Raw genomic sequence first — 15,516 nt, forward strand, 5'->3', positions numbered from 1 at the left:
TTCCACCCCCACTATCGCATTCTTATAGATTTCATTTAAAAAATTATAATTATTTATATTCTTGTTGAACCGGTTTTTTAAATTTATCAATTATTTGTTTTTTTTTTTTTTTTGAAAGTTGAATGCAACTGATATATATTTTGATGGAAATTTAAAAATTTTTATTTTTCTATATGGTAATTAGTAAAAAATTATAAACACAAAAATTTAATTTAATTATTTTATGGTTTATAAGAAAAATTTTGAACATTTTGTAACAAATAATTTTTTAGATGGAAAATTATTAAAGTTGAAGACTGTCCTGCTTAAAAAATGTCATAAAATCTGATAGAATCTCATGATTTCTCATATAAAATTTCGGAGAATGAAAAAATTTTGAGAAAAATTAATTTTTTAAAATAATTAATTATGTTGAGTTAGATTTTAAATTTTGAATTCACTGAATAAATTAAGGGCCGTTTTTTAAGCCGGGTTTATTTTTATCTGGGTTTATCATTCCCTAAAATTTCAAACGATTATTTACAGTATTATTGCTACAGTTTTGCCACAAAAATTTGGCGCGAAATACGGAGAAATCTTTTAAAATTTACTAATTTTTTATGATCCTGAAGTTAACAGACAACTAGCAATTTTCCGATTTCTTTTTTTTTCACGATCCTGAAGCCAGCAGATAATTAAAAATTTTTTGACTTAGTTTTGAAGAATTACATTTAAAGAAAAAAAAAAACTGAAAAATGCATATGTAGAAAATTTTAAAAACTATAAGTGCAATTTTTTTAAATATTTTTTTTTATAATTTATTTTTTTTTTTAAATCTAAAAATTATTCATCGGCTAACTTTAGAATCATAATTTTTTTATATTTTTTTTTTTCAAGTCTATATATTTTTACGTTCATTAATTTTTTTCTAATTAAATATATCACTATTTTTTTCAACTAAATTCTTTACTGAAAATTCAAAATTTCTTTAGCTCTCCCGCTCCTGGATCTCGTTACCCTCCAGTAATTTTACTAAAAATATAAAAATTTTCGTATAGAAAAAAAAAATACATGTGATCTATAATTTTTTTTTTCTTATAAATTTATTACAGTAATAAAGAATATGCAAATAATTCCACATATTTATATATACATATCTATAAGTTCATGTTATATAAGGCCATAAACAATCGATCAAACTTCTGGTACTTAAACTGTAATTTCTATATAAAAAATTTGTATAATCAATAATAGTTAAACTCATTACAATTTAAATCTTCCTAGTAAATTTTTGAATATTAAATTTAAAAATATAAATATTAAGCACCGTGAAGTTGTGCGACAAAATTTACCGGACCAGAGATAGTTTATTATAATAAATTTGGTTAAAATTTATTGATAATAATTAATAAATTATTGTTACTAATAAGAAATGTCTACTGCAAAAGCATCGAATAGTACGAAAAAAAAATCAACGACATTTGAAAATGGGGAAAAAAAGATCCAGAGTCAGTCGAAAAAACGATCATCAATTAAAAGTGAAAATTTCGATGCCGAAAGTAATGGACCCCGGCATTGTTTGATTGATGAAACTGCCGAAGAAGACAGTTCTGATGATGAACCTGAGTCGGAAAGCGATGAAGAAACACCTTTTGTGAAAGATAAAACTCCCGAACACGCTTCCGAATTTTGGCAGTTACAAAAACTCATAAAATATATAAAAGCTGGTAATCAAACGGCTACAACTGTCGCTCTATGTCTTCTTAAAAATTTTAAACTTGACAGTCGGGTGCGTAATAAATAATAAATATTATACGCTTCAATAATTAATTACTTAATAATTTTATCGGCCCTGAGATTTATGTCCTCTAAGGGCCGCAAATACAAAAGTATAGAAATAGTGCTTCCGTTTTATATTGACTCTCCTCTATAAAAATTAAAATTTAAAAGATTTTTGTTAGTAATAAAAATAATGATATTAATAATAATTATTTAATAAAGTCAATTCAACGAGCAATACGTGAAATGGGTGGATTAGAAGTTCTTGTGAATCTTCTAGAAACGAAAGACGTTAAATGCCAACTAGGATCTCTTGCTGTTTTATCAAAAATGGGATATTGTTCTGAGACACGTCGATATCTTATTGATTTAGGTATTGTATCACCGCTTATTGAATTACTTAAACATCCAGCGAGAGATGTCAGAATATTAACTGCAGAAACAATGGCCAGTATTGCAATGATGCGAAAAGCTAGAAAACAAATTCGCATTCGTTCGGGTATTGCTTTGATAGTAAGAATAATCTATTATTTTACTGTACATTTAATTATTATTTTTTATTTAAATTTTTAACGCTGCTAGTTAGATGCAATGGACGTTCCCGATAATGTTTTACGACGAAATTCCGAACTGTTGAATGAAAGTGAAAGACAACATGTCGCAGTAGCTATTGCTTGTGCTAAAGTTCTTAATTCTTTGAGCAGTAGTCCGAAGATTAAAGAAGAACTTCGAAAGCATGGGGTTGTATTTTTTATGAGTCGTTTTCTTCAGTCAACTCACATTGAACTTATTATTCCAATTATGGGAGCAATCCAACAATGCGCTGATTTAGTTAGTAAAAATATACAGAAAAAATTGATTTCTTGGCGCAAAAAATTTTTACCCGCCTCTAGAAAATTTTTTGCATTACAAATTGAAAATAAAAATTTTCTTAGCACGATAAAAATTTTCTTGCGTGAAGAAATTTTTTCTAGTCTTACACTGTAACAAATCGGGAGTGAATTCGGAGCGGTTACGGATTTTATTTAAATCCGAATTCACTCCGTCACTTGAAGTTTCGGAATTTAAAAAAAATCATTCTGCATCCGGAGTAAATCGGGAGTTTGTCTTTTCAACAGAATGATTTAGGAGTAGTCGGGATTTTATTTAAATCCGCAGTCACTTCGGATTTAATCCGCAAATTTTTTACAGTGTAAGAATATTTTTTTCTTAAATTCATAATGCGAAATATTTCTTGCACCAAGAAATCCTTTTTTTTTCTGTGTGTATATATAATTTTATTTAAATTTATTATTATTTTCTATATAACAAATAGAAAGTATTTAGATTGGCCTTTGAACAAATAGGAATTATATCTGAAATAGTACGACATCTTTGCGACAGTGAAGCTGCTAGCAGTAAATACACCCAATCATTGATAAATCACCACAAAAGTAGTCATGCAGCTGAATCATCACCTGAACTAGATGCTCTGAGTGAAAAAGCGAATGAAGAAGCCAGACGTGTAGAGAAAGAGCGTTTGAAACTTGAAGAAAATTGTGCTCTTGCTATATTCAAATGTGCTGCTAATAAATTAACACGTGACATGGTACGACAATCTGGTGGATTGGATCCTCTCTGTCGATTGATTCAAAGCGAGAGCATACGTTCCAATAAAAATCTCCTTGCTGCGGTAACTGGGGCGATTTGGAAGTGTGCGATAAGCCCAGAAAATGTATACAGATTTAATCAAAATAATTTGGTCGCTTCTCTTGTACCACTTCTTGAAGAAAATGAAGACGAACAAGTTCTTGCTAATGTCGTAGGTGCGCTAGCCGAATGTTGTGTTGATCCGGCAAATAGACATGTGCTAAGAATTAACAACGGCCTTCCGAAATTGGTACTCAATTAATTTCATTATTTAAGTGTCCGTTCATTATTTGAAATTACATTTAAGGACATTCTCAGACAGTGCCAACTGTCATGACCGAATACAAATTTTATTAATTAATTGAAAAAAAAAAAAAAAAAAAAATTAGAGTATTAAGGGGGAAAAGAGGTCTGAGATACAAAAAAAAGAGAATGTTTTTGTGATTTTTTTTTTCAGAGTACCTTCGCTATTAAAATTCTTAAAATTTGTGATATTATTAAGCATCATTCCAAGAATATTCTGTGAAATTTTCATAAAAAAATATGGAAAAATAAGCCAATGGTAGTGGGGAGAGACGAGTCACTAAAAAAAAGTCTCATGCCGTAGGCAGGAAAACTCATGACTGCCTCATCTGAAATCAAAAAATCAAAAATATTTCTTTCGTACATAAGTTTATCTTAGATTTGAACGAAGGAATAAACAAAACATTCATTTTTGAATTTTTGGTAAAGGTGCAGTCAAAAAACTCTGATTTTTCCCAAAAATTTTTCCTTTTGTTTAATTAAAAAATAAGTAGTTCAAATTCAAGATAAACTTATGTACTAAAGAAATCTTTTTGGTTTTTTATTTCAGATGAGGCAGTCATGAGTTATCCTGCCTACGGCATGGAGACTTTTTTAAAGTGACTCGTCTCTCCCCACTACCACTGGCTTGTTTTTCAATATTTTTTTATGAAAATTTCACAGAATATTCTTGGAATGATGCCTAATAATGTCACAAATTTTAAGAATTTTAATAAAGAAGATACTCTGAAAAAAAATTACAAAACTATGCTCTTTTTTTTGTATCTCAGGCCAGCTCGGCTGCCCAATTTCAAAACACAGTGAGTGACAAATTTTTCAAAATCAATTTTTTAGTATTTTTAGTTCCAGTAGAGTCTTGGGAACATGATTCGATGCATATTTCAAAAATTTTATTTTTGTCAGTTACTGTGTTCTGAAATTGGGCAGCCGAGCTCCCCCCTTAATATTAATTAGTAATAAAATTTATTACTTACAGATAAGATTACTAAGTGGAACATATGAACCTCTTTTAGAAAACTTACCATTAGTTATTAAGGAATGTGCTGAAGATGAACAATGCATGGATGTTATAAACGATCCATCTCATTCGCTTGATGGTGTTCGTCTTGTATGGTCGTTGCTTAAACATCCAAGTAATGTTATAAAACGCAATGCTTGTAGAGCACTTGTCCCTTGCATCAAATATGCTAAAGATTCGCCCGAAATGGTTCGCGCTTTTGTGGGTGGTCTTGAACTCACTGTGTCTATATTAGATAGTGATGATAACCAAGTACTGGCTGCTGTTTGCGCGACAATCGCCGAAATTGCTGTAAATCCAGAAAATCTGGGCATACTTACTGATCACGGTGTTGTTCAAAAATTAGCTAAGCTTGTACATACGGTAATTAAAATTTTTTTCTCCCAACGCTAAATAATTATTGATCAAAATATTGAGTTTGATTTTAATTTTGAAATTTTTAAAATACAGTACTAGTTTTTTTTTTTTAAACATTAACTAGTTTTTGATAATTGCGAGTTTATTAAAGTCTTGCTATGAAATTTATCGTATTTGAAAATTAATTATCCATTAAAAAAAAAGAATTTCAAATTAAAATTGAGGTTTTTCAAATAACTGTCAGTTTTAAAATAAAAACTATTGCAAATTAATTGAATTATCGACAATAATTTAAATAATAAAAATCAAATCCGTAATTTTAATTTTTATGACGTTGATGACTTAGGAATTTAAAATTAAAAAAAAAAATTTCTAACAGTGTATTGTATTAAAATTTTGAATGATATACTTTTTAGGAAGATGAAGACTTGCGAGCAAATCTTACTCTAGCAATAGCATTTTGCTGCGAATGGGACCGCAATAATTATGAGTTCGGCAGATTAAATGCTGTCGCACCTCTTGTTAATTATGCAAACAGCAAAAATAAAGATGTACTTAAAGGAGTTTGTATAGCATTTTATCATCTAAGTAAAGAACCATTGAATTGTGTTACTATGCATACCTGCGGAGTTATTAAGGTATTGTTTAAAATTAACTTAAACAACTTTAATTGATGATAATTGTTATTTTTGTTAAAAACTTCAGCATGTACTTCGTCTTGTTGGATCCGATGATCCGGAAGTTCAAATAGCAGCGGCGACAACTATTCGGAACATCCGGAAACTTGCACTCAATACTGAAAAATTAAATTTCGGTGGGATGTAGGTTTAATATTTAATTATTAATTATAAATAATAATAATAATAATAATAATAATAATAATAATAATAATAATAATAAAGATAATAATTTGTTATGAGAGGAATTACAGCTTTCCTGATCTACTCAATTGACAAATAATTTTCTAAATTTTATTCTTTTGCATGAGTTATTACATGTGGATTAATAATATGCTAATATCAGATTATTTTATATTCGCACTGCAATATAATTTATTAAGGGGGGAAGCTGGCCTAAGGGACAAAAAAATTATTTCGTGCCCCCAGACGCGTTACAGCATCTCACAGCAGCTCACAACACAAAAGTGGCCCTCTGAGGGGTCGACCCACCGATAACTTTTTTTTTCCGGGACCTATTGACTTGAAATCAATTCTCCACCATCCGTGGGCACGAAAATGAGTAAAGTAAATGCAATTTGTCGTAAAAAAAAAAGAGGATAATTTTGAGATTTTTTTTTTCGTAGTACCTTCTTTATCAAAATTCGTAAAATTTGTGACATTATTAAACATCATTCCAAGAATATTCTGATAAATTTTCATAAAAAAATATTGAAAAATAAGCCAGTAGTAGTGGGGAGAGACGAGTCACCTCAAAAAAAAGTATCCATGCCGCAGGCAGGATAACTCATGACTGCCTCATCTGAAATCAAAAAACCAAAAAGATTTCTTTAGTACATAAATTTATCTTGGATTTGAACGAAGGAATAAACAAAATATTCATTTTTGAATTTTTGGTAAAGGTGCAATCAAAAAACTCTGATTTTTCCCAAAAATTCTTCCTTTTGTTTAATCAAAAAATAAGTAGTTATTGAAAAAAAAAAATCCTTTGTTCAAATCTAAGTTAAATTTATGTACTAAAGAAATCTTTTCGGTTTTTTGATTTCAGATGAGGCAGTCATGAGTTATCCTGCCTGCGGCATGGAGACTTTTTTTTTAGGTGACTCGTCTCTCCCCACTACCACTTGCTTATTTTTAAATATTTTTCTATGAAAATTTATGAGAATATTCTTGGAATGATGCTTAATAATGTCACAAGTTTTAATAATTTTAATAACGAAGGCACTCTGAAAAAAAATCACAAAAATATTCTTTTTTTTCTGTATCTCAGACCTCTTTACCTCTTAATAACAAATATAAAAAAAATCATCGTTAATTAAATTCACCCTTAATAAATTAATAACAATAATTATTTTATAATATTTTTACAGCAATACCCTAGAGGAAATGGATTACTGCACCTAAATAATATAAATAAAAAAAAGTACCATCAAAAAATGTAAAAAAAAATATTAAACAAATAAAAAAAAAAGTTATTCATCAAATAGGATCAGAATTACGTCCCTATAACAAAATTATAGGTTTGCGAACATGATTTTTCTCGCAGAGTTGTGTCGTCATCTCCCCCGAAATTCTTCCACATACTTTTATATATTTAAATCCACCATATATCGAGTACTTGCGAGAAGTGTAATTCAATGTAAAATAAAATTTATCTCTTACAAATAACTCGAAGCCCTCATGATTATTCTATTAAAATAAAATAACAGACTAAAGTATAATTATTTATAATAAATATTATTCCCAAAAGTATACAGAATTTAAATAATTTAATTTAAATAAATATTGCTTTTGTATAACCACCTGTGTACGTTTGAATAGACGTCACACTTCAAAGCTTCTGTTTCCAATCGCGTGGCAACGCTACTGTCATATTTTCGTAATTTGAACGAACCGAGCGTTCAAGGCAAAGCAATAAAAAAAAAAGTTGTACAATTAGTATACATAATTAAATTACATATATATTAAATTAGCAAATAATATTTTATAAATAAATTTAAATAAAAATCAAACGATGGCACGGGTCGTAGCTGTAAAAGAAAGCATCGAAAAAGCTTTGAAAGACGAAACAAAGCCATGGACTAAATTATTTGCTATGGCAGAGGCAAAAACTGGCATCGATCGGCTTTATATCTTTCTAGGTCAGTAAGGTTATATTTTTTTAAATTTCATTTATTTAAATTATATAAAACAATCGCCATTACTCATAATCATATATGTTTGAAAACAAAAAATTATTTAAATTTTTAATTTGTAATTTGTTTTAAATAGTAAATATTAATTATATGACTAATTTATCAACAGGTTTCGTAGGCTTCCTAGCTCTGTATCTCGTTATTGGAGTCGGACAGCAGCTTGTTTGTAATATAATTGGGTTTGTTTATCCTGCATATTGTTCTATGAAAGCACTTGAGTCACGAAGCAAAGAAGATGACACTAAATGGTTGACTTACTGGGTTGTTTTCGCTGTCTTTACTATCATTGAATTTTTTTCCGAGTATATTGTCTGCTGGTTCCCGGTTTATTGGCTTTTCAAGGTCTCTATCAGGATTTAATTAACATTTATACGAATACTCTGATAGCCATTTTTGAATTATAGTAAAATTACCGGACATTTGACAATTTTTTAAACTTTTAAATAATAATTAAAAATGGTTATAAATTAAAAATAAAAAAATGCATGTTTAGAAAATTCAAAATTCAGTACGTGCATTTTTTCAAATTTTAATTATTTACATTTTTTTATTTGTAATTAAAAAATTTGTCTGCTACATTTACACTCATAATTTTTATCCCAAAATGGAATTCTACGACTGAAATAAATGTCAAGTTGACTACAAAAACTTGATGGTGCAAATAATTGACGGTTACTTGTAATAAATTTTGCTCATTCTAGTTTTTTATCGCAACTTTCTGTCATTAAAATTAACTTTTGCTCTTAATGATACTGATAGCAGACGTCTAATAATTTTTGAATTTTTTTAAAAGCGATAAATTATAAAAAAAAATTTTATTTAAAAATTGCACCTGTAACTTTTTAAATTTTCTACATGCGCATATTTTTTTTGAAAAAAAAAAAACCGAAAATTGTTAATTAGCATCTAATTGTCAGTTCATTTGCTCTTAAAGTTTTTTTTCTGCGACTTAAAGACAATTTTTTGAATCAACGCAGTCCTATAATGGCTGTAAATTTATGTCAACTTATAGTTCATATTGTTCTCATATTAGAAAAAACTTTAAATATCAGAACTTGACCGAAAACATTGAAGAGAAAGTTTTTGAAAAGAAAGTGTGGCTACCAGAGTATATATATTTTTTCAAATTTGAATTCAAAAATTTAAAATTTTATTTTTAGTGTATTTTCTACATTTGGTTGATGGTTCCACTGGAATACAACGGATCCATCGTTCTTTACCATCGTTTTATCAGACCAAAATTCATTAAGTATCAACCGGAAGTTGATAGTCTCGTATCAAAAGCTCGTGATGCTGGTAAATAATAATGATATTTTTATAATAAATTATAATATTTAATAATAAATAAATAATTAAATAATTATAATTAATTACAGCTGCTAAAGTAACATCAGACGTAATACGAGATTCATTCAAATCGGAATAAGATATGAGTAATTATTAGCTAGTTTTTTTGTCTTGATTACATCGGGTTAGATAAATTTTTTGTGTTATTAAGAATATTAAGTATTGATTATTTATTTATAATACGGACTTTGATAGTCTGTCATTAAATTCCATTTTCCAGTGCACAAATTTTTTTTAATTGTTTGCGGGTATAAATTCTTAAGTAATGTAATAAATAAAAATATAATAAAACATATAAGTACTTTTATTATACATTAAATAAATAGTTTATTAATATCAGAAATAATTAATACACAACCGTATGTAATTAATGGAAATAATACATCGTCGGTGATTCTGCAATACCGCGTAACTTCCGTTGTCAAAACCGCATAACTAAAAACGTAATTTTACGGGAATAAAAATAACTAAATATTGGAAAATCTCCAACCAAAGATTATGTAATTGTTCATGTAAGTGTAGTAAAGTCGAACTCCATTAACTCGGACAGTTAGTCTACGGAAGGGCGGAAAGTTCTTGAAATTTCCTAGTTAACGGATACCCCTTCTTTTTTAAAAAGTTAACTATACGCATGCGCTCTTACATCCACATGAATGATACATAGATAAATATATGCAGATGTACAAATGTATAACATGGGAAGGGGGACAGCGTAACTCGTAGTAGGGGTCAAGATTCAGGGGCAGTTCCGAGTTAATGGAGTTCGACTGTAATTTAAATATTTAAAAAAGGCTCGTATTTAGATAAAGATGATTATTTAGGTTGAGTTAATGATTTTTAGGCCATTCTCAGACAGTGCCTGACACTTTTTATAATTTTTTATGACTCAATTGTCAAAATTTTATCAATTGATTTAAAAAAAATTACGATCCTGAAGTTAGCAGACAATTAAAAATTTTTTGATTTTTTTTTGAACAATTAAATTTGAAGAAAAAAAAAACTAAAAATATGCACATGTAGAAAATTTAAAAGCCTACAAGTGCAATTTTTTTAAATATTTTTTTTTTCTTAATTTATCTTTTTTTTTAAATCCAAAAATTATTAGACGTCGGCTAATTTCAGTATCATAAAAAATTAGTTACAGTTGATATCAATTGGAAGTTAAGCGAAATTTGTTGAATAAATTTCAGTAAAATGTTCATGTCAATTTTATAATTTGAATTTTTAAATTTTGTGGGCTAAAATTTATTCAAAAAATTTCGTTTCTTCTAATTGATAACTAAGTAATTTTTTAAAAATTTTATATCGGGAAAATTTTTCCTTTTTCATTTAAAGTTTTAATTGGTTTTTAATTAATGAAATTGTAATACGGTAATGAATACCCTTAAAATTATCACATTTATTAAGAGAAATAATTTATTGATACTGTGACTTATCAAGTTGTTCATATCATCGCGCATTTTGTAATAACAACTAAAAAATTAATAACTTTACTTCAATATTATCCCCAATAGCCACTTTCGCTTTCAATTGACAGTAATTTGACAATTTAAATTACCGAAATTTGCTGACAATTTGACTTCTATAAAAGCAGTACAGCCTCACTGAATAAAAAATGTACATCAAAATATTAATTAAAGTTGAAAAATAATTTTTTATTTTTAATAATAATCTGTACTATGCAAAAAAAATCTACACACTGTAAACATCAAATCTCATTTTTGCTATTTTTGAAGTCACGCGGTATTGCACTATCCGATATTTTATTTACTAAGCGGGATTCGAAGGTAAACCCATTGACCAGGAATCTAATAACGAATAGTCATGTAGTCCAGCCCCTAAACTAACAATCAAACCAGTAAGATCATTACGATGACCATTACCACGCATCGTATGGACTATTTTAGCAATATTCGCCCATTCTTCTTGCAAAGCCATGAATTGCGCTTTCAAAACAACATCATCGAGTTTATCATTATCTAAGTACTTTTCAAATTTAAGAACAAGGGTCGGTAATTTGTTTGGTAACACTCCCGACCATTTTACGACATATGCCTTAGTATCAGATGCCAATCGATGGTCATTAGAAACAATATCTAGTCTACAGACATTCGAACAACAAACTGGTACAGCTGCTGATGAATCGATTCCTAAAAAATTACAATCATTTATATCAGTATATTCATTGTTATATATTTTTATTCTTCGGCAAGCGCGTGGTACCAGTGAACTTAATGCATAAAGAGCTTCAAGTGTTTTGTCAGCAGGACCTCTGACAAGAATTTGAATCCCCGTTAAACTAGAGTACAGTAACTGTCGAAATTGTTCTTTACTAATGTACGATTTAATATTACGGAGAATAGAAGTTGCTAATTTTTTTTTCGATATTTCTGTAAACTCGGGACTTTCTTTGAAATCTTGATAGCTAATTAAGAAGGCAGATGTTGAACCTTCGGTGGTACGTCCAATTTTACTTTGTAGATCACGTGCTAAATAATTATAAGTAAGTGGAGATTCAAGTAGATCATTTGAAATGGGACAGATTTCAACTAGATGTCTTGCACCAGCACTCAGTATCCAAACAAACCACATGTGGATGCGGACAAATACGTGCTTTTCATTGGTTATTTCACAAAGACTTCGCGGTATTACTTTGGATGTATTACGATTTTCACTGGATCCATCACTGGCTGATGATAAACGAGCAGCACGCTGTGGATTTTCAGCCTCATCCGTATTGTATTTACGCTCTGCGAAATCCTGAAGCTCGCGTATTATTTGCTTGAGATTATCAACAAAAAAAGGCCACATGTTGAGCAAAAATTGCTTGTCTTTCATGAATACGATCAAACTACAAGACCGTCTTATTCCACGTGCCTGAAAAATGAAAATGATAATAGTAATTATTGGAAAAAAAATTAATTAATTAATTAAAAATTACCTGGGTGTCCTTTAATGTGAACGCGTGACTCAAAACATGCCCTCGACTTTCGTCACCGAAGTAACAGATGCCGTCTTTGCCAAAATGTAACTCACAGCTCAAACTCCTAAGGCCAAGACAAAACTCCATAGATACAATTCCATGAATTGTCTTAGACATTAATTATTTATTTCGCAAATAATTTTTATGGTAAGTAATTAAATATTTAATTATGATGCTGAAAGTAGCAGTAGGTAAAAAATTTATTTATTTTTAATAATCAAAGTAAATACTGACAGGTGAAAATTTAAAAAACTGCATGGGAAAAAGTTTCTGATGACAATTGAGTTGGTGATTAAAAAATTATTGTAATTTAAAAATAAAAAAATGCACATTCATAGAATTCAAACACCGGTATGTGCATTTTTTTAATTGTTTAGTTCGTTTATTTATAAATTATACGTTATCTCATCTGCTGCATTCACACTCAAGGAGGACAGGGGTCTGAGATACAAAAAAAATATAATATTTTTGTGATTTTTTTTTCAGAGTACCTTCATTATTAAAATTATTAAAATTTGTGGAATTATTAAGGATCATTACAAGAATATTCTCTGAAATTTTCATAAAAAAATATAGAAAAATAAGCAAATGGTAGTGGGGAGAGACGAGTCACTTCAAAAAAAGTCTCCATGCCGCAGGCAGGATAACTCATGATTGCCTTATCTGGAATCAAACAACCAAAAAGATTTCTTTAGTACATAAGTTTATCTTAGATTTGAACGAAGGATATTTTTTTTCAATAACTACTTATTTTTTAATTAAACAAAAGGAAGAATTTTTGGCAAAAATCAGAGTTTTTTGATTGCACCTTTACCAAAAATTAAAAAATGAATATTTTGTTTATTCCTTCGTTCAAATCCAAGATAAACTTATGTACTAAAGAAATCTTTTTGGTTTTTTGATTTCAGGTGAAGCAGTCAATAGTTAGCCTGCCTACGGCATGGAGACTTTTGTTTGACGTGACTCGTCTCTCCCCACTACCACTGGCTTATTTTTCAATATTTTTTTATGAAAATTTAGTAGAATATTCTTGGACTGATGCTTAATAATGTCACAAATTTTAATAATTTTAATAACGAAGTTACACTGAAAAAAAAAACACAAAAATATCCTTTTTTTTTTTGTATCTCAGATCCCTTTCCCCCTTAAAAACTTTAATTGTCAGATGTCGACGACTTTCAGCATCACAATTAATTACCAATTGCACAATAATTACTCACCTTATACACGCATGTCCCAGCAAATTTTTGATATCTTCAGTAAGCGGTTGACGTGCTGACAGAAATGATGTTCTACTTTCATGTTCGTTACTTAAATATTTAACATTTCCAATACTACGGCATCCGTCACATTCAACGCGAGCATCATCAGACATTGAAAAATTGTAACTTTGCTCCATCACTTCTTTGGGTCCATAAAATTTAAGTTTTTTATTTGATTCTTTTTCTTCAAAAGTACGAAATGTTTGAGTTGTAAATATCACTCTCGGGCCGTGAATTTCGCAAAAAGTACACATTGCTATGACTGCATTCATTTTTATAGCAAATATAAAAATATATTATTATATACACATATATAATAAAATATTCATATGTATCAAACTTTTAGCACGACACGTTTTTTCTTATCACATCATTTTTATTTATCACAATTTTATTATATATATTCATTACTAATTATAATTATTATGTACAGACTTTGTTTCTTTTTGTTGATCATTTACCAAAAATATACTTGGTCAAAAATTAATCTTATAACAGATCAGCAACTGAAAAAAACGAAAAAATTCAAATTCATCGGTACAGTGTTTCAAAATTACTGTGAATGTAACAGATAAGAGACAAATTTCAGATTAGAAATAAACGAATTAAACAATTTTAAAAAATGCGCATACTGATTTTTAAATTCTACAAATGCGCATTTATTTATTTTCATTCGATTTACATTTTTTACATTTGTTACAAAATTATAACAACTGACAAATGTCTGATATATTTACAATCATTTAAAATAATGAAATTTAAAAAAATGCGCGTACTGAATTTTCAATTTTCAAAATACGCATTTTAAAATTTTTATTCTATTTACATTTTATTTATTTATTCAAAAATTGACAGTTGTCTGCTACATTCACATTAATTTCAAAATAAATGTGGATGTAACAGACATGAGACAATTTATAAAATTCAAATAAATAAATTGTCTAATAAATGAATTAAAATATTGAATTTTAAAAAAATGTGCACACTAATTTTTCAATTTTCGAATTTTTATTCTACTTACATTTTATTTATTTATTCGAAGATTTAAAAAATTGACAGTTGTCTGCTACATTCATTCGAGTATGAATCTAACAAATATGAGACAACTTATAAAATTTAAATAAATAAATTAAAATAACGAAATTAAAAAAAATCCGTGTACTAATTTTTAAATTTTCAAAATACACATTTTCAAATTTTTGCTCTACTTACATTTTATTCATTCATTAACTCAAAAATAAAAAAAATGACAGTTGTCAGCTCCATTCACACTCATCGTTTCCGAATGTCACTTTTAAAACAACATATATATAAAAATTTTGTTACCTTTCTCCAAACTCACAGCCCAAAATATCATTAAAAAATAATTTTTTCCCTTATTTATAACTCCATAAAATTTTTTCAAAACATAACCTAAGAAATTTGATTAAATATCTACTTGTTTTTCAATCCTTTCCCTCTTCACGGCCGTTGGTCTGTCGTATGATTGCGTAATAAAACTCAGCTGATAGTTGAGTTCTATAGGTCAGTGCTGATTGTCACTGACCAAAACTAGCCAATGCCGTTAATTAATTACTGCAATAACATTATCAGCGGGAGTAATTTAAAGTAAAATATATATAGTACAAAAATAAAAAAAAACCAAATAAATGATACATATATTGAGTGGTATACAAAGATATATTTATACTCATATCAGTAACAATTGATTTGTTTTCAGCCGAATTCGGCTAAACAATATAATAATAAACTATTGCACTACAATAAAATGGACTACAAATCGCGATGGAAATAAATCTCTGTAAACAAATGATTTATTATTAATATTATAAACTATTTTTTCATTCATTCATTAATTAATAAATGATTACAGAGCCTCTTTAAATGAACATATAACAATCTTAAAAAATATCAGTCTACAAAGATACACTAAATAAATCGTTAAATATTCTATTGGTGTGCGAGAGTAGATTATTATTATTATTTT

General features: G+C 28.4%; 3 protein-coding genes across 7 annotated transcripts; 2 read left to right on the forward strand and 1 right to left on the reverse strand.

Annotated features, from left to right (window-relative positions):
- Nucleotides 1–928: 928 nt before the first annotated feature.
- On the forward strand, nt 929–7,578 carry LOC130672379 (armadillo repeat-containing protein gudu). The gene is made up of 8 exons (XM_057476927.1): nt 929–1,768; nt 1,981–2,271; nt 2,341–2,589; nt 3,074–3,637; nt 4,667–5,071; nt 5,482–5,703; nt 5,771–5,886; nt 7,113–7,578. Exons 1-8 carry the CDS (start codon nt 1,412–1,414, stop codon nt 7,144–7,146), a joined length of 2,238 nt encoding a protein of 745 aa, XP_057332910.1. The 5' UTR covers nt 929–1,411; the 3' UTR covers nt 7,147–7,578.
- Nucleotides 7,579–7,630: 52 nt separating this feature from the next.
- On the forward strand, nt 7,631–9,575 carry LOC130672383 (receptor expression-enhancing protein 5-like). The gene is made up of 4 exons (XM_057476936.1): nt 7,631–7,883; nt 8,047–8,279; nt 9,098–9,233; nt 9,314–9,575. Exons 1-4 carry the CDS (start codon nt 7,757–7,759, stop codon nt 9,361–9,363), a joined length of 546 nt encoding a protein of 181 aa, XP_057332919.1. The 5' UTR covers nt 7,631–7,756; the 3' UTR covers nt 9,364–9,575.
- On the reverse strand, nt 8,045–15,137 carry LOC130672380 (folliculin). Of its 5 annotated transcripts, none has more exons than XM_057476932.1 (5): nt 14,856–15,137; nt 14,551–14,617; nt 13,488–14,035; nt 12,226–12,331; nt 8,045–12,161 (listed from the first exon to the last, which is right to left on the reverse strand). In XM_057476932.1, exons 3-5 carry the CDS (start codon nt 13,799–13,801, stop codon nt 11,055–11,057), a joined length of 1,527 nt encoding a protein of 508 aa, XP_057332915.1. In that variant the 5' UTR covers nt 13,802–14,035; nt 14,551–14,617; nt 14,856–15,137; the 3' UTR covers nt 8,045–11,054. The 5 variants fall into 5 exon arrangements, with proteins under 5 accessions (XP_057332915.1, XP_057332914.1, XP_057332911.1 ...); XM_057476931.1 differs by having other exon boundaries at nt 14,742–15,137; XM_057476928.1 differs by lacking the exon at nt 14,551–14,617.
- Nucleotides 15,138–15,516: the final 379 nt, after the last annotated feature.

The sequence above is a fragment of the Microplitis mediator genome, chromosome 7, assembly GCF_029852145.1.
Source record: "Microplitis mediator isolate UGA2020A chromosome 7, iyMicMedi2.1, whole genome shotgun sequence".
NCBI classification, from domain to species: domain Eukaryota; kingdom Metazoa; phylum Arthropoda; class Insecta; order Hymenoptera; family Braconidae; genus Microplitis; species Microplitis mediator.